This window comes from Talpa occidentalis, unplaced genomic scaffold (assembly GCF_014898055.3).
Source record: "Talpa occidentalis isolate TD23 unplaced genomic scaffold, MPIMG_talOcc4v2.1 talOcc4.3, whole genome shotgun sequence".
Taxonomy (NCBI): Eukaryota; Metazoa; Chordata; class Mammalia; order Eulipotyphla; family Talpidae; genus Talpa; species Talpa occidentalis.
The window spans coordinates 127,470,887-127,494,077 of NW_023603184.1; the positions used below are offsets into that span (position 1 = coordinate 127,470,887).

The 23,191-nt window shown below is 46.7% G+C and overlaps 1 protein-coding gene across 4 annotated transcripts in view; it reads left to right on the top strand.

Moving 5' to 3' along the window:
• Positions 1-23,191, top strand: part of NRP2 (neuropilin 2) — a 117,029-nt gene that overhangs the window by 71,297 nt on the left and 22,541 nt on the right. The window contains exons 13-16 of one of the 4 annotated variants that reach the window (XM_037523901.2): positions 8,904-9,166; positions 10,697-10,793; positions 12,290-12,325; positions 21,146-22,031. In XM_037523901.2, the coding sequence (XP_037379798.1) occupies positions 8,904-9,166; positions 10,697-10,793; positions 12,290-12,325; positions 21,146-21,426 (677 nt within the window). In that variant the 3' untranslated portion in view covers positions 21,427-22,031. Of the gene's footprint in view, positions 1-8,903; positions 9,167-10,696; positions 10,794-12,289; positions 12,326-21,145; positions 22,032-23,191 lie in introns of those variants that run through there. The other 3 variants (XM_037523902.2, XM_054700018.1, XM_037523900.2) reach the window with 3 other exon arrangements.

The window sequence follows — 23,191 nt, forward strand, 5'->3', positions numbered from 1 at the left end:
TTCATTTCATTTCCTCTCCTTTGAGACTTGGCCCAATTAATTGGTTGTTTTTCCCAACCCCCACTTTTAATCTGAACATAAAGAAGGTTTGTGGGGTATGTATCTGTCCGTGTACACACAGTGTATTTGTGTGTATGTATTTGTAGGTATTTGTAAGATGTGTGTATTTATATGTATTTGTAAGATGTGTGTATGTTTGTGTTTCCTTCTTAAGATGTTTCTGTGTTTATGTAGATGTATGTAAATATATGTATGTTTGTATGTGAGTTTTACATGTGAATCTGTGTGTGTGATTTGTGATGTGTCTGCCTTTCTGTGTGTTTGTGTGTGTGCTGTGTTTGTGTATCCAGGCAGCTTGGCAAAGACACTTGAATAAAGGAATGTACATGACACAGAGGGCAGAGATTTACTGGCTTCTATTCAGGCACCATCTTCAGTTTCTTTCTAATAATTCCATTCTCCTCCCTTGCACTCTTCTACGCACACTTTCTGAAGCCAACCCTGTCCAGGCTACAAAGTCACCAATTAGCAAGTGACACTTCTGGGAGAGCTGAAGTTACTCTGTGTTCACCCCTGGCCTCACCTCTGCCCTTTGCCCACTCACCTCTGCTTGCCCCTGTCCCAACCCTGCCCTCACCTGAATCCCTGCCAGCCGACCCTAGCTACTGGTTGGGAATTCTAGTCCTTGTCCTCATTCTAGTTGATTCATTACACCCTGCGGTTTGGGAGGCCTTTTCAGAGCAAGTTTGCAAAGTGGGCAGAATTCCAACCTTTAGCTGAATGGATGGGGACAGAAAGAAAATTAGGGCCATAAGGAACTGCTAGATCTAATGTTGTTTCTCCCTTAAGATATTGAGAAGGAAAATAATTATTTTCCTCTTCCAGAGGAATCCCTGAAGTTTGGAAAAGTGGCATTTGTAACCTGCCTCTGGAAAACAAAATCATAATGTTGCTCTCTGAACCTTCCCTCTGGCCTCTGGTGCCTTTAAACATCATTTGCTGCATTTCCCACTTTGCTTCTCCTTAGCAGACTAGCCACCAGGCTTTAACTGGAGAAGATAGAAAGCCCTTTCTGTTCAGGGTGGTCCTTTCTTTGAAAAAAAAAAAGGGGGGGGGGCCTGAGGGGAGCAGTTGGGAGAGAGGAAACAGCTGTGCTTGGCTAGGGGCAGGGCAAATGCTAATGGGTTCAGCCCCTGGACTTTCCAAGTCCAACCTGAGACCCCGGTGTCACCCCGCCTTGCCGCTCTGCAAAGAGGACCCCAGTGTGCTCCTTCGCAGAAGCCTGCCCTCTCTTTCATCCCCTTTATTTGAGACATAAACAAAACTAATGAAATTTAGGAGAGGAGGGAAGTCCATCTCATGTGGAAGCACAGGGGTAGGAGGGATAGGAGAAAAGGAAAGAAAAAAAGGAGCTAGCTATGTTGAAATACCGTACCCGGGCTGTTTGATTGGAAGTGTCTGTGAAAACTACTTACATTCCTTAGATGTCTTCTGATTTAGTTGTTTTCTCTTTCTCTCTCTTTTTTTTTTTCTTTTCCTTTTAAGTAAGCAATTAGTTCTGTTCTTTTGGCCGGTGGTAATGGTCGCTTAAGGCTGACAAGACACCCACTGGTTTCATACCACTGTTTTTGTTTTTCAAGCTAGTCTTTCAAGCCACTCAGAATTTCTTTTTTTAGCTTTTTGCCTGTGGCTTAGAAGCTTGGAGTGTGTTCTTTCCAGCCCCTGGGGACGCTGTTCCAAATTCAGTGACCCCTGTGGCTCAAAGGAATCGGTCCCATGTTCCAGAAGCCACTTTGCCTTTTCTCAGTAGCTACAATGACACAGAAAGTATGTCCCCTAGCGGGAGCAGCCACATTTTCTACAGACATCCTCAAGTGTGTTGAGCACAGTTTTGAGGAAGATCAGATTTAGGTCTTTAAGGAAAAGGCAAAAATTCTTTGAATTGATATAGGGAGCTCATGTGGCTAGAATTGCATTGTTTAATATGGTAGCCACTGGCCACATGTGGCTATTTTAATTTTAATTAATTAAAATGAAATACAGTGAAAATTTGCCCCACTTTTCAAGAGCTTAACAGCCCACTCTGTTGAAAGGCACAGAGAGAATGCTCGTCCATCATCACGTGAGGTGGGCTTGGTCTGGAGCCTCTAGGCAGTGACAGATGTGAGGGTAACCTCAGGGCCCTTGCTCATGCTATCGCTCCCTGGTTTTGTGTAAACCAAGAACCAAGTTATTAGGGGGACGTGCCTACTCTTGATCCCATGGTGGGAGTGTTTGGCGGCTGGTGGTTTCGGCATTGTGTCACTAACTCCGTGAGCAACTGTAGTAAAGCAAGCAAGTAACATAGCATTAGATGGTATAGGAGTTATTTTATTCAGTAAAAAGCACATCCTAATACTAAGTAATACAACAAGAGTGGCATCATCATTATTATTATCAGGAATGAGACAAGAAAAAAAAATTAGATATAAAGGGTAGCAAGCCAGGCCAACTTCACAACTCTAATGTGTGGTCTTGTACACATTTGCTGACCTGGTGAAGTGTGATCAGTGTATTACTTCATTTCTGTAACTGCAACTCATGGACTGATTAAAGCCTGTGTGAAATAGTATGCCATTCTGAATGTTGGTGCATTGGCTGCCTAGAATTCTGTTTATTGGATTGTGAGACCAGAACCTTTACTCTTGAGTTCAAATATGTTAAAGCTCTAGTAGGAGTAAGTCAAGAATCCTCATGTTCTGAAATATTCAAGTTTTACAAATGATAACTGTTCCATCATATGTAAACAGTAGACTTGTTGACTTTCGTGGGGCTGTTTTGATTAGAACACTGAATAAACACCATTAGAATGGAGAACCTGCATGGATTTGCTGTGAGACGTGACACAAGAAGACTCAGTATGGGTAGGTAGATGATGGCAGTGAATTCAAAGATAATAAGTGATGAATGAATTTGATTTGATGGCCTTCATTTTTGACTGTGAGCTCTTAGTGACTCTGTGAATTAAAAAGCAGCTATCTCAATCTAATGACCTCTTCTGTAGGCGCAACTGATGGCAACACACGTCAGGCTAGGGATTGGCATTAGTTTGAATTGCTTCAGAAAGAGGTTGCTGTGGCTTGGCTGGGGCTTTGCAGGCACTGCAAATAACCAACATGAGAACTTCTTGGGCTTAGACCATGAAGGATAATTAAAGACCAGAAACAGCTTGGCTAAAAGAAAGCCAATATTCAAGGAAAAACTTCAGCTGGAAAAGGAAAGCACAGAGGCCCTTCTTTGAGGAAGGCTGAAAAACATCTCTGACTCTGTAGAAAAGACAGCAGTAGAGAGGAGAAGCTGTTACTCCTTTTTTCCAATAGTCATGATTGGTTGAGATCTCCTGTTGTATGTGGGTTGACAATATAGGAGCCAGAGGAAAACAGACCACCTCAACTGCCGAGTGTTCTCGAAAACTGGCATACCAAGTAGAAAGTCTAAGAAGATTCCCGCGAATACCAGGCCCCAAACCTCAAGTGTCCACAAAATTGGTCAGTTGTAAACCTGAAGAACATCCTGTTGAGTTTATCCCAAAGCAGTATATCCCTTAACTGGTTGTTAATTTGAGGGCCTTAGTAGAGACAGACTGACCTTGGGGGGGCCAGCTGAGGGCTGACTCATGGTTTAAGCATGACCTACAAAGAGACTATCTCTCCTGCAGCACTAAATACTCTTTCAGATGGTTGTTGTAGTGGGAGGGCAAGATGCTAGCCAGGAGATGTGTGTGGCGGACAGATGGTGTGTTTGGCTTTGCAATAGCCAGGAGGATCAAACTGGTGATTTATTTCAGAGTCTGGTAAGGTGCAGACACGGTTTTTGCCATTGCTGTTGGGCCGACCACCGTCACGTGGTCACACGTCGCTTAGGCTACTGAAGCCAGAGCAGCCGTAAATCGCCAGGTGAAATACCTGGAGACCCTTCCCAGAGGCGGCAGCAGGTTCAAACGCCTGAATGACCCCGTCCTCTGCATTTCCTGTCTGCCCTTTTGAATTCCTGTTGTAGGTTCCCGCGAGATTGTTTTCCCTGTAGCATGGACAACAACAGATGTTTTGAGTAAAGGACCTCGCAAAACGCCTCCTGAGTATGTCAGGTCTGGGAAAAGAGGGATTATATCTCTGGGACATGATTTCCTTATTCTCTTTAAGCAACTGAACATATTTCTTTTCCATTGTCTTTTTATTGGAAGCTGTCCATTCCCAGCACCACTGCCATCAGCTCCAAGAGCAGGAAGTCAGCCTCCGGGCTGGCAGGGGCCTACTTGGGTAACTGTCATCTTCAGGCAACCTCTTAGCAATCCAGAGGACTTTCCCTCAAAGTCTAAGGAGGGTCATACACTGGCTCATATCATGTGAGCCCCTTGCTCTAGCCCATAATCAGTAGCCCCTTAACTCTCTCTGTGTCTGGCAGTGGTGAGCCATAAACTGGAGTGTTCCAGAAGAGCCACCTTCACTTATAGCACACATGCCATACAGCACATAGATGGGTGTGGTGCCTTGAGAGAACGGAAGCTCTTAGCTTAGAGAAGGGTCAAGGGCAACCTGCCACCTCACAGCCTGGAAGGGGACAGTTAAAGGAGCCATAGTTGTGTTTCCTGAGGAAGTGAGCTAAGGCTCTTGATTTTTCATGGGTGAAAATGTTCCTAAGTTAGAGGACAGAAACTGGCTGTGTGCCATCAGGACAGAAAGAGGATGTGTGTCTAAATGACAGCAAGAAGACTTAAAACTGAATCTGAGAAGTTCCTGACACCTAGGGTTGTGACGCAGAAAACTCATGGCCCATGTGACCTGTGGAAGTCCTTTCCCTGGAGAATTTCAAGCAAAGGGTGGACTGCTAAGTAAGTAAGTCCTCTGGGCTATAAGGCTGGCCACTCTCCACCATCTCGTGAGGTTCCACTGTCATTCCTGGGTCGTGTTTTCTCAAATTTCATGCACTATGGATTGATGTGAAAGGCAGGTGGTGGACAGTACACAGTGCACAGCTCAGAGCTGCTGGTTCTGGGCTTAGGCGAATCTGGGAACCATCTCCCCAGAATACACTTTACTGTCCTCAGGTCAAACCACATTCCTCTGGCCAGCCCCAGACTGGCCTTTCCAGATGATTGGTGCTCTTTTGACCCTTATTCTTTCTAGAGGAAAAAAAAAGCATCAGGCAGGCACGGGAGGCAGTGTAGGTAGTGACACTACTAGGAGTAGCTTTTATTGAGCTCTTACTGTGCAAAGCCCTTCACGCAACTCCTTCCACTGACCCTTCCCCACAGTCCTCTGCAGTAATGCTGTTATATCCATTTTTGAGATGGGAAGACTGGGGCCTTAAAAGACTAGTGAGCAGCAGGCCAGGATTCAAGCCCAATGAGAGTACAGGTGCTGGTGGTCTTCACCGCTGATCGGGGCTCATGTCCTGCACCATCACCCCCGCAGTGGTATCCAATACGTTACTCAACTCTGAGCCTCAGCTTCTTTTTTTGTAAAAAAAAAAAAAAATGGAGAAAACAATAAGTTATTTCAAAGTATTAAATTATGTTGGTTAAGGGCAGATAAAGCCTCTGGTACAATATCTGGCACACAGTAGGTGCTTAGTTAACACCCACTTTCTTGTCTCTGCTTTCTCTGCCCCCTCCCACCACCCTGGCTTTTCCTTCCTGATGCCCTGGTTCTAATCAGACCTCTGTCATTGACAGGCAGGGACGTTTCACAGCGCAGCGTCCCTCTGACTGATGTCTACTGCTAATTCCTTAAATTTACATATCATCTTTCTTCCCTTGAGCTCATAGCATTTAACAGACAAGTGGGGCACAAATGATTTAACTAAGTGAAATTCAGAGGCCTGCTTGTCTTGAGATTCTGCAAACTAGTGGATTAGCTCAGATGTCAGCACTGAATTATGATCCTTCAGCGGCTCGTGCTTAGCACGCCACCAGCATTAACTCCCTGGTCTTCCAATGGCCCTTTAAATCATGCAGAGTGATTATCATCTCGTTGTGCCAGAGAGGGAGGAGAGGAGAGGAGATGGGCTATCTTGGGGCCCTGGGCGAGGAAGCCTGTGAAACCTTTGGTCTGATTGTGCCTGAAGTGTTAGTAACAGGCTGTGTGGCTAGAACAGACCCAGATAAAATCCAGGCAGCCCGGTTCTTTACACCTCCACACACATCTTCCTTACTAAATTCTAACCATTATGCTATGGTTCTCCTGCTGCTTAAGAATGTAAATTCACACAAGTGACAGTATTTCTGCCAAGCAATTTTCAGACAGCAAGTGGGTCTTATTTGTGAAACTGTGAAGGAAGAAGGCTGAATAATAAGTCTCTGAAATCTGGTTTCCTTTATATATGAGGTGGAAACGGTAAGAGCTTGGAAATTACCGGAGCATGAGCATTTGTGGGGCGCTCATAGTGGCTCAGTATATTGGGAATTCCACCAGTCGCCCTGTTACTGGTTCACCTCACCTTTGGAAAGGGGCTGTTGGCTCAGGAGGGTGGGAGGGGATTGTGAAGAGATTACATGAATCGTCAGGATTACCAAAAGCTGGCTGTTCTGTGTCCTTTTGTCACTCGATAGCCTCCTATCATTCTTTATACATGATTCACTGTTCATTCACAGTAACACAACTTCCTTGAATAGTGTTGTAGAGATGGACTAACAGGGGCAGGAGGAAGGTGCATTATTATCTCTTATATGTTTAAGACCAAGACCTTATAACTGGACTGGGTCAGTTATTGTGCAAGGCACTGGTGCTTACCTGCTGACATGCATGCAAAATGGCCTCCAGTCTCTGCTCTGCCTCTGAATCACATATACATGTTGTAAACCAATGTTACCTCAATTTAAAAACTACAATTTTTTTTTTTAAAAAAGTAAATTCTCAGTTTGTGGTAAGAAGGGGAAAAATAATGTCGGATATGCTAGAATGGTTAGAACAAGCAAAAGAGGCAAGCTAGGTGAAGTGGGAAGGGACGAGGATTACAGGAAAGAGGAGAAAAGCCAGCAGGGCCCAGTGGGGAAGCCAGTTTGCTTTCAATGGTTACATGAATTTGGGCCAAGGTACAGGGTCACAGCTGAAGTGCTAGCCCCTCTGCCACGGACAAGTCCCATGAACCTTTCTGGGCCTCAGGTTCTTCATCCTGTGCCAAGTAAGATTATTAAGACCTAATTCATAAGCATGTAGCAAGGATGAAATGAAATAATGCATGCAAATGTGCTTTGCAACCTGTAGAGCATTATGGAAATATGACATAATTATTTTCATTAATAGCAGAAGTAATAAGATCTGATAGGCGAAACACAGATTTAGAAGCTCTTTGAGTGTCTGGTTGTGGCAGCAGGGTCTCCTCCCTCAGCAGACCCACACCATGAAAATTGCCCCCTCTGGACAGCTGCCTAGTTGTCTGTGCTGACTTTGGCCATAAAGAGGTCTCATGTTGTGGGGCATTGAACAGACATGGCTCTGGATGGTTACAGAGACGCAAACTAGAATCCCAACTCTGCATCCGAATCTAATTTGACTTCAGGGGAAAGTAGTTTCTGAAGCAATAGTCCCAGAGACTCCACTTGAAGGGGCTTACAGGAGCCAGCAAGGAAGGAGCTATTTGTGGGCTGCTGGTTGGAGGACTGTCCCGGGTCCTGGTCTCACTAGAAAGCTGAGGTCAGTAGGACAGGCAACAGTTCACCAGTGGTCAGAGAAAGCCCTATTGATCTCAGACCCTGGCTTCTTCCCGGTCCTTCCCTGAAAAGCCCTTTTGATCGTCCCTGTTGAGTAAGAAATTTGTGCACAATGTCTCAGATTAACATGATCCGAGGTGTCTGCTGTGCTGGATCCATGGTGTAAAAGTGCCCCTGCCATCTTGCAGAAGTGTTGGGCATAAGATGTTTTGGAGCCAAAAAGAGACAGAGATTTTCTCCTTAAATGCCACCTAGCTCTCACACAAGTGGCCCAAATGGTTCTGCACGAGTTAGATTTGCAGCTGTTGATACCCACACAAATAAGTGCAAGGCATGGGGTCTGCCAACAGCAGTGGGAACTCAGTCTTCCACACCACATCTGATGTATTTGAAAACTAGTCAGCCAAAAGGCCCACTCTCCTAAATTTCCCGACATGTCTATGTTCTCTGCTAAACACATAGCCTTGGTCAATGATGATGACAGCACCTGTTACCACTAGAGATGTGTTTGTGTGGCTCTTTGAAAAAGGCCAAGTTCAGGACTCCCTAGTCTGGGCAAAGAAAAGCGTGGTGTGTCAGACCCCCCCAAATCACCCCTCCTCAGTCACCACCCCCTGTTCTGCTTGAAGTTAATACTGAGCCTCTGAATTGCAGACACTAGAGCCCAGGCATCATCTAGTGACCAGGAAGAGACAGAAGGTTTTCAGCAGCTTTCATTTGGAAAGTGTCCAGCCAAGATGACAAAGGCTGGAAGCATAAACCACCTGGCCAGAACCATCCTGCGGCCTAGCAGCCGTCTCATCCCTGATAAACTGTTCCCTTATAGTTCAGTCCATTAGTCTGCATCGGCCCTTTGGGTAAGCCAATGGTAAATAAGATATGGTCTGGCCCTTTCAAATCTAGGAGCAGATAGGCACAGACAACCAGTGAAGACATACGGCCAGTTGTGCCGTGTGCCGGATATAAAAGTGGCGCAGAGAATGTTGCAGGGGAAGTAGGCAGGGGGCACCAACTTGACCTAAAATCTCAGAAAGGGCTTCAAGAGGATGCAGCATGGGAATCAAGGCTCTGAAGGAACCCTAAGAAAGGGACAGGGCCAGGCAAACAAGGACACCCCAACTCTGGTCTAGCCGAGGCCCCTGGAGGAGCCTTAACTGCAAACTGGTGTCTTTACCACGCATTTACCAGGACCCTTTGGGTTTGTTTCCCTCAGATGACCGGAATTTCTTGCGACTGCAGAGTGATGGCCGGAGGGAGGGCCAGTACGGCAGGCTCATCAGCCCACCCGTGCACCTGCCCCGCAGCCCCGTGTGCATGGAATTCCAGTACCAGGCCACTGGCGACCGCGGGGTGGCGCTGCAGGTGGTGCGTGAAGCCCCCCAGGAGAGCAAGCTCCTATGGGTGATCCGCGAGGACCAGGGCAGCGAGTGGAAGCATGGGCGGATCATCTTGCCCAGCTACGACATGGAGTATCAGGTGCAGTGGTGAGGGGAACCGGGTGCGGAGATCCCCAAGGAGGGAGCCGTGGTGGTGATCTGTATTTGAGCATTTCAAAGGGCCGTGCCCATTCATCATTAGGAAACGTGGTTAAGCGCTGCTGTTTTCATTGTGTTTCTCAGGTTGCCATGGCAACTAAATGACACTCTTATTTGTTATTCAGAATGTGCCTATCTCTACACCCAGACTTGGTTCTTTGTTCCTCCTATTACCTTTTATATTGCTGAAATCGTCTCCAACAAATGTTTCTTCTCTTCATTTTACTTTAGATTGCTATCAGATAGGCTAACAAAGGGACCCCGAAGCCAAGGAAATAAACAAACAAAACCCTCCACCCACAAGGGGAATTACCTCCCAGACCTGTTCCAGTGAGTGTGAGCCCAGGAAAGGGCTCTCAGTAGCCAACAAGCCTGAGTCTTGCGGAGATGAGGTTTCTCTCCCAGCCACTCCAGGAGTTGCCTTCTATTATCTGCACCACAGTGAGATACTGAGGCACAGATGGGTATGCACAGCTGTGGCTGAAACTTGGGTAGGAGTAGACACACTGTGGAAGAGGTGACTGAGAACCAGCCAAAGCATTAACCTGCTCCTCCCCAGACGAGAAGTAGCAACAGATGGCTAGTGAGGCAGCCAACTGCTCGCTCAGCTTGCCAGAGGACATGTGCTAGTTTGCAGAGAGAACCTGGGGAGGGCAAGAATGAGGAATGATTGAAGACCGCAGCATGGAGGGGCTGCCGTGCGCAGTCTGCAGTCACTCCCCAGGTTGTCCCCTGTCCTCAGGGCCTCCGCCCCCTCTTGTGTTCTCACTTATGAACCCTAATGCATTGGATTCTTAGTATCTGCTTGCATTTTTGTGTTACCCACTAGATGATGAGCTTCTTGGGGAAGATGGTCTTGTCTTAAAAGGTTTTGTAACTGTCCTTGTGCCTGGCACAGAGAGGTGTCCTGTGAACTACAGAGAAAGAACAGATCTTTTCGCTCCTAGCTGTAATAATGGAATCATGACAGTGTTACCCCAAGGCAGTCTGAACCTATACTCTGTATTTCTCACCTGACCCCCACCTGCCTATGTCTCCTGAGTTTTCAAATATCTGGATTGGTCATGTGAAAGATTTATGGGAAAGGAACCTCAAGAATGGTTAGAGAAATTTCAGCCCTTCTCTAAACATGCTCCGATTGTCATCTTTAATCAATACGTTCTAGTTACTGGGCAAAAATATCCATCACCTTGTTATATTTTTTTTATTCCCTCAAACATGCATTTGGTTTGAACTAATTCTTTAAATTAAGATCTCAAGTGCTGTAGCCATGTGGTCAAAAGATGTGGACCAGGTGCAGTAACAGGCACGCACCTACACGCACACCCTCCCCCCACCCACACACACACAGGCACACACATGCACAGGCACGCATGAGTTTTAAGCTGCAATTAACAGAACATTGGAAAACTTTGCACTGTGTGGGCTGGGAAGCTCAGTTAACCAGGGCTCTTGTTCTTCTGGTTTCCAGATTGTGTTCGAGGGAGTTATAGGAAAAGGACGTTCAGGAGAAATTGCCATTGATGACATTCGAATAAGCACTGATGTCCCGCTGGAGAACTGTATGGGTACGTGACTGTCTTTTTGGGGATCTTCCAAAGGAGACACCAGGACTAGGATATACAAGAGGAAGCAGCACACCCTTTCCAACCACAGTTGTCCCCCAGGGGTAGGGCAGGCACAGGGAGGTCCTGTCCTGTGCGGGAAGGGAAGTGTGTGTATATTTGTATCTTAGGCTGCAACCAGAATGGCAGAGATGTGAGATCAGGTGAAGTCTTCTACGCCTTTTCCCATTCAGAAATAGACATGCAGAAAGTATATGGAGATTCAGGGTGCTAAGACCCCATCGTCTGACTCCAGCTTTTAGCAAAGAATATGCTAGAAAATGAGAGCAACTGCCAGTCAGAATTACATGCTGGAGAGGTTTGGTGGATTTAATGGAAGCCTTTCACTAGTGAGCAAAAATAGTACATACGTTATATCAGAGTGATAGCACAATTACCCAAGTCATTCTTTTACATGAATGAATTGCAGGGCACAAACTATGGCATATGAAGTCAGGTTTTAGATTTTGTTTTAAAGCTAATACTTCTAATACCCAAGATCCCAGAGAGACTGTAAGATTAAATATTACATGCTAGGTGTCCAGTGCAGGAAGGGCACTGTAACTATCTCACCTTGGACAGAGCAGGTGAGCAGCCAGCTCACCTGAGATGCCCACACTGGACCCAGGCCACCCCAGGGGACCCTGACCATCTCCCATGAGAGCCATCCACAGTCCCAGATCAAGAGGGAATCCTGGGCCTCCCCGGTGGCACAGCGGTTGAGCGCTGGGTTGCGAAGCTGCCCGCGGCCTCTGCGGCGCCAGATCGATCCCCGGCTGCTCCCCGGCCACCAGAGGAGGGTCCCACATGGTGCGCAGACCTCTCCTGCCGCCCGCTGCTCCCCTCAGCAGTGTACTTCGGTCCTTCTGCCTGCTCTGCTCCCCGCTCTGGCTCTGGTGAATTCTCTCACCCTCCCGTGCTTCTGACTGTACCCAGTGCTTGTATAAACAAACAAATAAACAAAAAACAAATAAATAAATAAAAATACATGCCTCTTTTAAAAAAAAAAGAGGGAATCCTAAGAAGGAAAGGGATCTGCTCTCAGTTGGCAGAGTGAATAACTCTGTCCCCAGTGTGCGTGTGCCGATGATGTCAGCAGCACCTGGGACGCCCTCATCCCTCCAGGCAACCCTCAGGCCCCGGGCATCTAAAAGTAATCCAGGCTCTGAGAAAGTAATCAGTGGTAAGTGAGTGATTACAATGCTTCAGGGACCCATTACTCTATAAAGGACTTTTTGTTCCAAAGCAACTTTGAGAATCTCTCTCCACCCACCCGCCCCCCACAATGATGATGTGTTAGACACGGTCTAGAGCCTGTGGAGGGCGTGGGACACTTTCCATGGGGCATTACAAGAAAGAGAAAACTTAATGGACGTTGTCTTTCTCATACCCAGTGTTTGCCCGTTTCTTTTTGCCTCTTACCTAACTCAAAGTTTTTCTTTTTCTTTTTTTTTTTCCAGAACCCATCTCAGCTTTTGCAGGTGAGAATTTTAAAGGTAAAAAAAATATATACATACTTAATTTTTGCATGCCTTTTCCTCCCCCTCCCCATGTGATGTGAATTTGGTGGTGGGAATAAACCCCTGAACTAGACAAATAGCTCCTAAGAGAAAATAGACAAATATCAATGGACATCACACATTCCCGCCACTAGATGGCACCCGCAACACCTGTAGCGACTGGGAAAAAAGGGATTGAGATCCTCACTGTCTCTTGTTTAATTAAAGTTTAGAAACCTATAATAGAGACAAATAGGTTACAGATAAACCTTTCAGCCTTGCATTGTCCAACGGGGAGCAATGAGGCTGAAAATGCATGAGTGGTGAGAAAGGAGAGGCTGCGGGGAGACAGAAGAAAAAAAAAATCAGTAGTAAATTAAAAGTGAAATGAGGTGGCAATGATTTATTTTAGCCTGAAGAGTATTTCTTTCCAGTTGCAGGGTACCAAGGCAGCCGTCTCAATTAACCCACAGTGAGGTACAGTGGCAGGCAGTTTGATGAGGAAGAAAATTAGGGGAAAGACAGACAGAAAGAATGATAACCCTAAGAAGTTGCAGGATTTAGGAGCTGGAGTTGCATAAACAGAATAGGAAACACAGCTGATGACTGGTTTTAGAGCACTTTTAATACAGGTCTGAGGAACAGGTTATTTTTCTCCCCAATAAAGTAAACAGAGAACAGAGAGCAAAGAGAAAAGTTTGGTATGCTCGCCTCATGCAGGGAGAATAACATGGTCCTACCTTGGGTGATGATACATCTGTGTTGTTAGAATACTTTGGATTCACATTTTGTTCTCTTTGCAATCTGGTTAGTTGACACTGTGAAGGGGTGCGCCTGAGCTCTAATGCTGTGTTTTGTAGCCACTTTATCGCCCTTGATGCAGTTGTCCTGAGTGTGAAAGCACTCACCCTCACCCAGCAAGATTTTTTGTAGCTTATTTTATGCAAACAGTGGTGAGGGTGGCTGTGCCCTGTTAGTACTGGCTGGCCTTAGCCCCATGGTTGACAGCATTTCAGAGATAAGGGAAATCATTTTAATATCTGAAGTCTAGACTGGTTATCGTCACTCATTCATCTGTCCAGCTCCTGGCTAGAAAGAGATGAATTCCTGATTTGCCACCTAGATACGCTCTCTGATTCCAAATCATCTTGCCTAATTTGCCACTCAGCACCCACAGCTCTAAGACCATAGATGAGGAAGAGAGGCTGAATAGGGAATGACAGACCAACATCGATTACCTTTTCTTTCTTTCTCACCCTACCTCGCCTCCCTAAACCTATCCCCACGCCCCATTGCGCATTATAAGTATTGAGAGTGTTCATGCTGGTATGCTTTGGGTGTGAGATGGGTGTAAATGTGGACCTAAAGTATTGGAAGGAAAGCTGAGCTCAAAACTGAATGACTTGGATTACGGTTGAATTCAAGTTCTAACCTTCAGGACCCAAGGTAATGTTTATGTTGGGGAAGTGACACCTGCTCTGTCATTTCACCTGACTCATATTGGTTGTTGAGACTCCACGCTCCCAGGAAAGGCTGGTTAAAGACACACGGCAAGGCCGCAGACTCCACTCTGTGTGGGCACGCGTGTCTGGGCCATGACTGACAAGCATGGTGGCTAAGTGCTTTGTTTCCATTACAGAACAAACAAACTGGGGCTCATGTGCTCTCCTTGAGGCTGTGTTTACCGTAAGGCTTCACAGTCCAGTCATGTTCTCTTGTAAAATATATATAAATAAAATATCATCTGAGCTGCAGTGCTCGTTTAGCCAAAATAAACACAGGGCTTAGTGACTTGAAGGTAAGAATTTTCAGTGCGCTCCCAAGGGCCTGGTTTGCGGGTGAAGCCAAGGCAGTTCGCGAGTGGCATGGCTTGGCTGGTGGCTATCCTGGGAGGTGATGAGCGTCTTTGGAAGGAGGAAACCAAGTCTTGGGGAGCAGAGACTTGACCAAGGAACAGGGTCAAGAGTGGGTTCAGAATTGAGAATGGACAATTTCAATTACACTGGCAGGTTATCCATGGAACTCCATGTTGGTAGCCATATGAACCCAGGGAGGGCCAAGGAGTCTGCTTTGGGCTGAGGCCCATGTGACCTGAGCATGCCACACTGTGTTGACTCAAGCGAAACCTTCCATCTGAGAAAGGAAAGGACCATTTGTTCTGTCTAACTTAGTGACTGGCATCCTGTTTGCCTGCTTTCCAGGGCAGTGGCTGCTCTCTCTGTAGGGCTGTAGGTGCCTTGGGATTAAATCAATCTTCTCATGCAAAAAGAGAAACAAAGAGAAATCAGGTTTGGGCAGGCAAGAGGTGAAAAGTGAATGGTGAAATACCGTTAACAACCCGTCTTTGCTTGGTTTGTATGGCTTTTTGAATTGGGGTTGTTTTTCTTTTCCATTGTAAATTAGCCATGAGCTAGAAGCCAACCCATTCCTTGGGAAAAAACGAGGTAAATCTTTAAGGAAAGGCGGTAAAATTGGCCTCTGGACCTGGGCTTAGTGGGTATTCTTGATCTTTTGTATTTTGAAGCGTCTTTCATTTACTGCTTCTTACTTACTGCTTGCCATGAAACATTTTCTATTTATTGGAATCGCCCTGTGTTTCCGGCTTAGTGTGTATATTTTGATTGTCTATCAGGGTGTGATCAGTAATGAAGAGAAACAAGCCAGGGAGGAAAAGAGAAGGCATAGAGAGGGGATGAGAAGAGAGAATGAATAAGCCGTGTTGTCATGTGATTTTTAAGAAGACTTTTTTATTGTTGTTATGAGTCACATTTCAAACAATGTAGCTGGTGTGCATTTTCTTTTTTTTTAAGCAGTGCCTGTACACATAGTGCCGTCATGCATCTTTTTCTAGCATTTGAGCTCTAACAAATGAAAAACTGTGTGAAGGGAAGAGGGAGAAAAGAACCGAAAAGTGGTATAATTAAGGTGATGGATTATTTCCTCTTAACCAATACTCTTTTTTTTCAATAAAAGAAAAAAGAATGGTAAAGAAGCCAGTAAAAATATAGAAAGCCCGTAATCACAGTTCCATGCTTGTTGACCAGGTAGCTATTTTTAGCAGCTCACTGTGGAAGCGAGAGTTCTTGTTCTTGTCAGAGGCTGTGGGCTTTGAACAAAGCAGAGCAGAGAGAGACCGGGGCTGGTGCCCTCCCCGTTGGAGCTGCTCGGAAAGCCCAGACCTGGGTGCACCTGCGGAAGGTGGGGCTGGAGTGAAAGCCGCAGAGCCGCTGTGTCTGTCGCTGATGGCTGCTAAAGGGAACATCAATATCGCCTGTTATCCATCATGACCATGGCTTTTATGTCTCAGACTCATCTCTTGGGTCCCACTTTCTGCAGCCCACCGTGATTTTCATCTGGGTAAAACCAGGAGAAAGTGAACACCAAAGGCTGTCTGGCAGGCTCGAGGGGAGCAGTCTTAAGAGAAACCTATCTTGGGGGTAGTACGGAGCTGGCAGGGTTTGACTCTACGCCTCAGGTTTTAAGCTCTGTTTACTTGGTGCCATCTCTGCCATTTCTCACCCCATTTCTCCTTTTCCACCCCTGCCCTCACTCCTACTGGCTGCTTCCCAGAGGCTTTGGCTGCCAGTGGAACACCCTCATCTCAGGGCACAAGACCCCTGGTTGGCCCCAAATTCCCTTTCCAAGGCTGCCTGTGTCCCAGAGGCATAGCCGAGCTCGGTGAGGGTTAAACGGTGTTCTTGCATGTAATCCCCTCATGAAAGGCAGGGAAGTAAGTATTCCTAAGCCCTGCCAGGGCTGCAGATAGGCAGCTGTGGTGTGTGACTCCTCCTCACCCCCTCCCCTCATGTCTCCAGCTGCCAGATTAAGGCTAGGTGTTGCTGAGCAGGGAAGCATGGAGATCAGATGTGTGTGAACTGGGTAACTGCTTGGCTGCCATTGCTTGCCTAAGGGGACACTGAGGCATTCTTTGTGAGGTTCGCTTGGGTGTGCTGCCTCCCCTGTCACCGAGGCCAGCACATCCCCTCAAGTTTACCATTCATCGACACAGCTGCCAACGTCAGTTTCTCTAAGAAAATTTTTTTCACCGACATTTGCTCTCTCCAAGAACAGAAGGGGCAAACTTTAGTTAAAAGAAAATCACATAAGTGCCTCCAGAGAGATGAGAGACGTCTGAGACTTCAGCAGCCACAGATCTGTACCTTGAAACGTTTTCTCGAGAGACTTGGGGGGAATTAGCACCATTGCTGCCAGCCCCGCAGAAACCCTCCGATGACCCCCATCCATTGTTGGAAGGCAAATCAAAAGTCATTTCTCAGGGATATTTTGCACTTTACATTCCTTTTCCAGACAAATCAGTGGGCGTGACCACATTCTTCTCTCAGCTTCTGTAAACTTTCGAGAGGAGCCAACCTTTTTTTTTTGTTGTTCGTTTAATCTCACAAATTAAATAAACCTTTTATCTGAAATGTCTCTTCACCAGCACTTCATTTTCAACCTGTAACAGAGAAGACTCTGCAGACGGGCCAGGCCTCAAGCAGTACTTATTTACAATGAGCATTTTTTTCCCCCTTTTCTTCTGAGAGACACAACTCGCCATTGGGATCTTTCAAAACATTTCTTTTGGAAACCGGGATGATGTCCAGAGGGTGATTTGGAAACTTAACGATAGGAGATTCTTATTCTTCAGTGATTCGGTGAGAACCTGACGACACCATCCACAAGCAGAAGCAGGAGGCCAAAGGGGAGAGGGCTGCTTCAGGCTCCACCAGCACTTGGTTAATACAGGGGTCTGGCCCAGCGAGTCAGCCGTCAGGCGGGGGACACTGCTTCCCAAGGCTTCGGTTCTGCGCTTGGCGCACAAGCAGCGGCGCAGAGTGTTTAATGAGGGCACCGGCCTCGATTTGTCCAACACGCCCAGGCCCCACCCGCCACTTACAGTGGAGTGAGCGTCACTGACAGTGGAGTGAACGTGCCAGAGGATCACCGACCAGCTCTTGGGTTTCACAGTGTGCTGCTCAACCCTCCTCTTCACTTTCCTCCATATGCAACCAGGCGAAGGATCATTTCTTGCCCAAGGTTTAACTGTCTCCCATCTCATGGTCCAGAGGAATAAAGAAGATGCTTCACATGAACCCCAGTACCCCCACCCCACAGGGCAAAGTGTCCACTCGCTGTAGCTGTGTTTTTAGCCATATCTCCCGGTTGCTTATTAATTCAGTGGCCCTCTTCACCCAACAGGAATGGATGGAACATGGCCCGCAGCATCATATTTTTCCTTGTTTTCCTCCCTTGCATGGCTTCTTGGAATTTAGTGTTTCTGAAAATTTTAATTCTTTGTGTTTTCTCATTGCCCCTTTCTCCAGGGGTCTCAGAACTTTTACAGATGGGAGTCTGCTCAGCCTTGCAAATACACTTGGAGTTATTGACTATTTAAATATCTGTTTCTCATTATCTCACGCAATGAGAAAACTGGAGAATAGGGGAATGGAAATTAGTGAAAAATAGTTCAGGGGTTGACAAGCACTTCCAGTTGAAAAAAAGAAAGGCATGTGAGTAAGTAGAGAAGTGAAGAAATCAAAGGGCCCACTCAGATCAGCACATCACCTGCTCTGGGTGAGGTCGGCCCCTCTCTCATATTGGGGCACCTAGCCCAGTCTCCTTTACTGTAAAGCATACACCCAGCCATTCCAGGTGGCTTAGTGGGGCTGAACTAGAGCCACTCTCCAACCTGGGCACCTGGTGCAGGTAACATCTGCTCAACACAGACACTATTTTGCAATCTCACATGGAGGCAAAGTATGAACTGGCAGGATCTCGAGCAATTTCCGAGGAAAACTGTTCTGTAAGGTACCATTAAGTCATCAGCATTTTTCAAGGACTCAGAATATTGGTCCAAAATCCATCCATCCATCCGACATTTGTGGGCTCACTGCTGTTATCTGGGAAGGTGCTTTCAAAGGGGATTTAGCCTCTACTGATCTGATGCCTTTTTCTCTCACTGACAAACCACAGCCTCATTCGCATATGGCCCTTGAAGGTTGTCACAGAGTAGACCCCACAGCAGCTAGCCACCTGCCTTTGAGAAAGGCTGCTCCACAACTACAGGTCACCCAAAAATTGCTCACGGGGAATAAGGTTTTCTAAGTCTTTTAACATTAAAAGCACAGTCTTCCCGAATATATTTTCTCATTTCCCCAAACAATTTTCTAAGGAAAATACTTAAGGGCCAATATAATGCCCTCCAAATGTTGTCTGGGTCTTAGACCCAAAGTGGAGTGTGTCTTCAGAGTGGAGCAAAAGTCTGAAGCCAGGGGTCTGTATCTCTGACTAGGGAGCCCACACATTGTGCTGTCACCTTCTGGGAGGGGCGCCTTAGACCTCTCCCCCACCATGCCCCTAATTTTGTTTCTCATAAGAAACCTTTTAAGGCTAGCATTAAGGTCTCAGCGCCCCCCAGCTCTGGCACCGGGCGTGCTGGGTGGTGTGCGGAACATGAAAGCCAGCGTTCGGGCTGAAGGAGAGCCAACCTCTGAACCGTGGCTGTGGTGCTGGAGGGAAGGAGGCTGTCATGTGCATTTTCTGCTTGACCCAAATCCGTGCTCCCGCCTTTGTGGTCTGGTCAGGTGCTTCGGAAGAGGAGTTCACTCCTATGGGTTTGTGGCCTTTCTTTCTCCCGCGAGTGGTCCGCAGCCTCATTAGAGGGTGACCCCCTCCGTGGAGCCAAACCGAATTCAGAGCAAACCGGAGGACGCCTTTGGGGAGAGGTGCCGCTGAGGAACTTCAGGCCGCCCCGGCATACTTTGTTGTTTCTCGTGCATTCTTGCGAGCCTGCATGAAACTCTAACAGCAGGGTGGTTGCCAGGCAGCAGATACTCTTGGTGACCTGAATAATGAGTTGACACTAGTTCACCGCGACTCGCGAGCTGGCCATTTCAAGGAGCCGTGTTCAATGCCTTGCTTTCTTTCAGCTTTTAGGCATAATTTTCAATATGGTCACCAAAAAAGGAGTGCAAGTGCTTTCTCGGCTGCAGTAATGACATGATGAAAAGATAGAGGTGGTTTGGGGAGAAAGACGATTGAGTAGGAGGTAACGAAGAGAAGAATGTTGAACGGGGCAGGGTAGGGATTGGGGTTCTGGGGCCCTTTTCTTCCTGGGCAGAGGACGTGCCTGCCTGGAAATAAGGGAAGTGGTTTGTCCTTGTCAATGCTGGTCTGCTTCTGTGGTCTGATGCTCGCCAGTCCAAGGGGGCGCCGGCTAGAGGAAGCAGTGATGGAGAGCTGGTTAGGGGTTTGGGGGGCAGGCTCTAAAGGATTTTCCAGGAAAAATGCTCTCATTTTCCTACCATTACTGAGAAGACATCAGAAGGGCTAACACCCCTCCCTTCCTCCCTCGACACACACACACACACTCATCAAAGAGCACAGTTCTGGTGTTTCAAATGCTTTCTCAGAAACAGGAGTCTTCCCTTCAGCTCTTTCATCCCAAGATTTTATTGAGCGCCTTCTTTGTGCATCCCCTTAGGTAGAAACTAAGATGAGAGGGAGCTCTGCTTGGGGAACTCCAAGCCTCGTGGGGGAGACATGAAGATCTAAATGAGCCCGTCTGTGTCTTGCACAGAGATACACCCAGAGAGCGGGACCAACGGTGCGTGCAGCAGGCAGCAGCCCCTCCCACCTTTGGCTCCCCTCCTGGGGCATCCCAGGAATAGAGAGGATACATCTTTCTGGCCACCACCACTTGATGTAAGCAGCTAGGGAGGAATTTTTCATGGGTTAAGCATACATCATTTTTCAGAAGTAAAGATCATGTCTGGTTTTGGCAAGCTCAAAAGCTCCTAGTCCCATTCTGGGCCAGATTCTCATCTGATGTAAATCTTTGGGAGAATCAAGTTGTAGCGCTGTTTTGCATCAAGTGGGACTGTAGCCAGTCTTTCCCCAGAGTTACCCTGGGCTTAAATCTACTACATCATCTCCATGGCAACCAGAGGCCGGCCAGCGAATGTGGTTGCCTTCTAAATCCTCTGCTAGCTTCTCTTCCCTCCTCTGTCTTTTCCATGATTAAGAATGATCTCCCTCCCTTTGCCCTCACTCACTCGCTCACTCTCGCTCTCACATCACTATCACTATCATTTTGCGCCCACGTTTTTTGGTTGCAATGTCCCTTGAAACCTGCTTTTAAAATTCTCTACCCAATTAAAAAAACGAAGATGAGTTAGTCATGACTTGACAGTGGTAATTGACCTGTTTAGACAAGACCAGGCTGATTTCAATGGGCACAGAAGCCTTGGCAAGACAAAGTGGAATTTACCTTCAAGTCTAGCCAGCCTAATACATTGTTTGAGAATGTTGGCCGGCTAAGCCAAATATTGTATTTCCCCCAGTATCAGCCTTAGCGAATCCCAGAAGTCATTTCAGCATCATTTACTTGTGTGTATTTGTGTATGAATGTGCATATGTGTGTGTTACAATGCTTCTATATGATAAATGGAATAACCGTGCTTTAACAGAAAGAGGAAAAAGCTTGGTAATCATACTGCTGTTGATTGCATTCTGTCCTTACAGCTCGCTGGCTGTATAACCGCTGTTAATTTAACCTCTTTGTTAATTTAACCTCTATTTCCTCATCATCTGTAGAATGGGTCTGACAGTACCTACCTCATAAGGTTGTGAATAGGAAACAATACCATTCATTTAAAAGTGCTTGGCACAAACGAAATACTCAGGATCACCCTAGGCCCCTGCACCCTTCCCTAACTGCTCCAAAGCATGTGTGTGTTTCTTTTTTTTTTTTAATTAATTTTTTGATTAGTCTGCATGCTCTCAGCCTAGCAACACTCTTCTGTGTCTCTCCACCAGGGGGCACCCTCCTACCAGGGACCGATCCCACAGTGGACACGGTGCCTGTGCAGCCCATTCCAGCCTACTGGTATTACGTAATGGCCGCCGGGGGCGCCGTGCTGGTGCTGGTCTCCGTCGCGCTGGCCCTGGTGCTCCACTACCACCGGTTCCGCTATGCGGCCAAGAAGACCGATCACTCCATCACCTACAAAACTTCCCACTACACCAACGGGGCCCCTCTGGCGGTGGAGCCCACCCTAACCATTAAATTAGAGCAAGACCGCAGCTCGCACTGCTGAGGGCCGAAGCAAGGACAGCACCCAAACAAACAAGAAAGACTGCAAACACGTTGCCTCGATTTTGCACTTTCTCTCCTCGCCTAGTCTCTGTGTGAACCCTCAGACATCTCTCTCTCCGGGCCCAAACCCTGTGCGCGCTCTCATCCATCCAGACCATTCTCCTTCCGTTCATTTTTTTTATTCCTTTTGTCATTCCAAACCAACAGCCCCCAACTCTAATGCTGCATCTTGGAATATGAGAAGAGAATCACCCCTAAGTACTTCACAGCTCAAGGCTCAGCTGGTTTTCTTCCAGAGACTGGTTCCCTGCTTCTTCCCCTTGCCTTACCCCACACTCCTCTCGGTGGACCGTCTGCCAGGAGACTTGAGGGGAAACCTGCATCTGTGTGTTTGTACATAGTAAACATGTGTGTGTGAGAAGCTCTGTGTGTGTGTGGGTGTGAGAGAGACTGGTCATTGTTGAGGGGAGTGTGTGGGTGTGTTCAGAGAAGAACCCCTTTAACTCTTGTGTTACTTCTCCGGGAGTACATTTTACAAGAAAATAATATACTGTACTAGTTTTGTTTACTTGGAGAAGAGATCGAAGCTTTTTGTTGCCTTATCTAGCTCTGGCTGGGTTTCTGTTGGCTACCACTGTCATCTCCAGGAACCTAAAAATCTCGCGGTCACATGAAGTGAAATGTGGCCCTTCCCATCCTGATCCCCGTTCCCTGCCCACCTGACCCAGGAGGAAGGTTCCCCAGTGCACTCGGACGGGACCCCTAGTCTCTGTCGTGGTGTCTTTGAGATAACTAGCCGTTGGGTGCGTTCGGAACCATCTCTACTTCCAGCCCTAAAGCAAATCTGTTTCATGTTGCCTTATAAAAGATAAGCTCATAATGAATGTTTAGCTTTTATCGGTTAAGTCCAGTCTTGGAATAAGTCATAGAGAATTACCGATCTGAGAATGATGTAGGAAAAGCAGTAACTGTTGTCTTTTAAAAGTCTTCACTCCCTGAGGATTCATTGTGTCCCCAGAAGGTTAAAAACCCTATTCTTTGGTATTCTATTGATCATTGTAATAACATTTGTACGATGGAGGTGGGAGGGACCATTTGCTCTCCTTTTGTGGTGTTAGTTGTGCCTGAAGCTTCTCCACCTGACTTATTTAAATATCATGGGAGAATAAAAAGTAATTGTTTTTTTTTTTTAATGTACCAGTGTGCTGCCCCTTAAAGCAGTCTTGGCATCTGGCAAATACACCCTCCTAGGCTGCATCATCAGAAGGTGTAATGAAGATAAGCCCATGGCTACCCGTTTGTCCTCTCTAAAAGCGGGGAGTGGCATGTGAGAGAGAAACTGCCTAATGATACTGTACAAAGGATGGCTTCAATAATGAAGTTGATTTTGTTGATAGAAAATGTGTGTTTTAACAAGATTCTCAGTGTATTGGGTCTCAGCCTTGGGGATGTATTTCTCACCTTCCTGCCAGGCATCCTCTGGGGAAGTATAAGATTCTCTCCTAAGATGTTTGCCTGGGCTAGAAGTCTCCAGGTACCTCCTGAGAACAAAATACTAATGATTTTTTTTTTTCTTTGACTGTTTGAGCAAGAGAGACTTTTAACATTCTTGCAGAATATCCACATAGATTCCTCCAACACACACACTCACTTTCACATCTGGTTTATCTCATCCTCCTGAAAGAACGGTGCTCTCCCACTCTTACTCGATTTCAAAGAGCTACTCTGTCTTAACCATAGCAGCCCTGCCAAGAAAAGATGAAAGG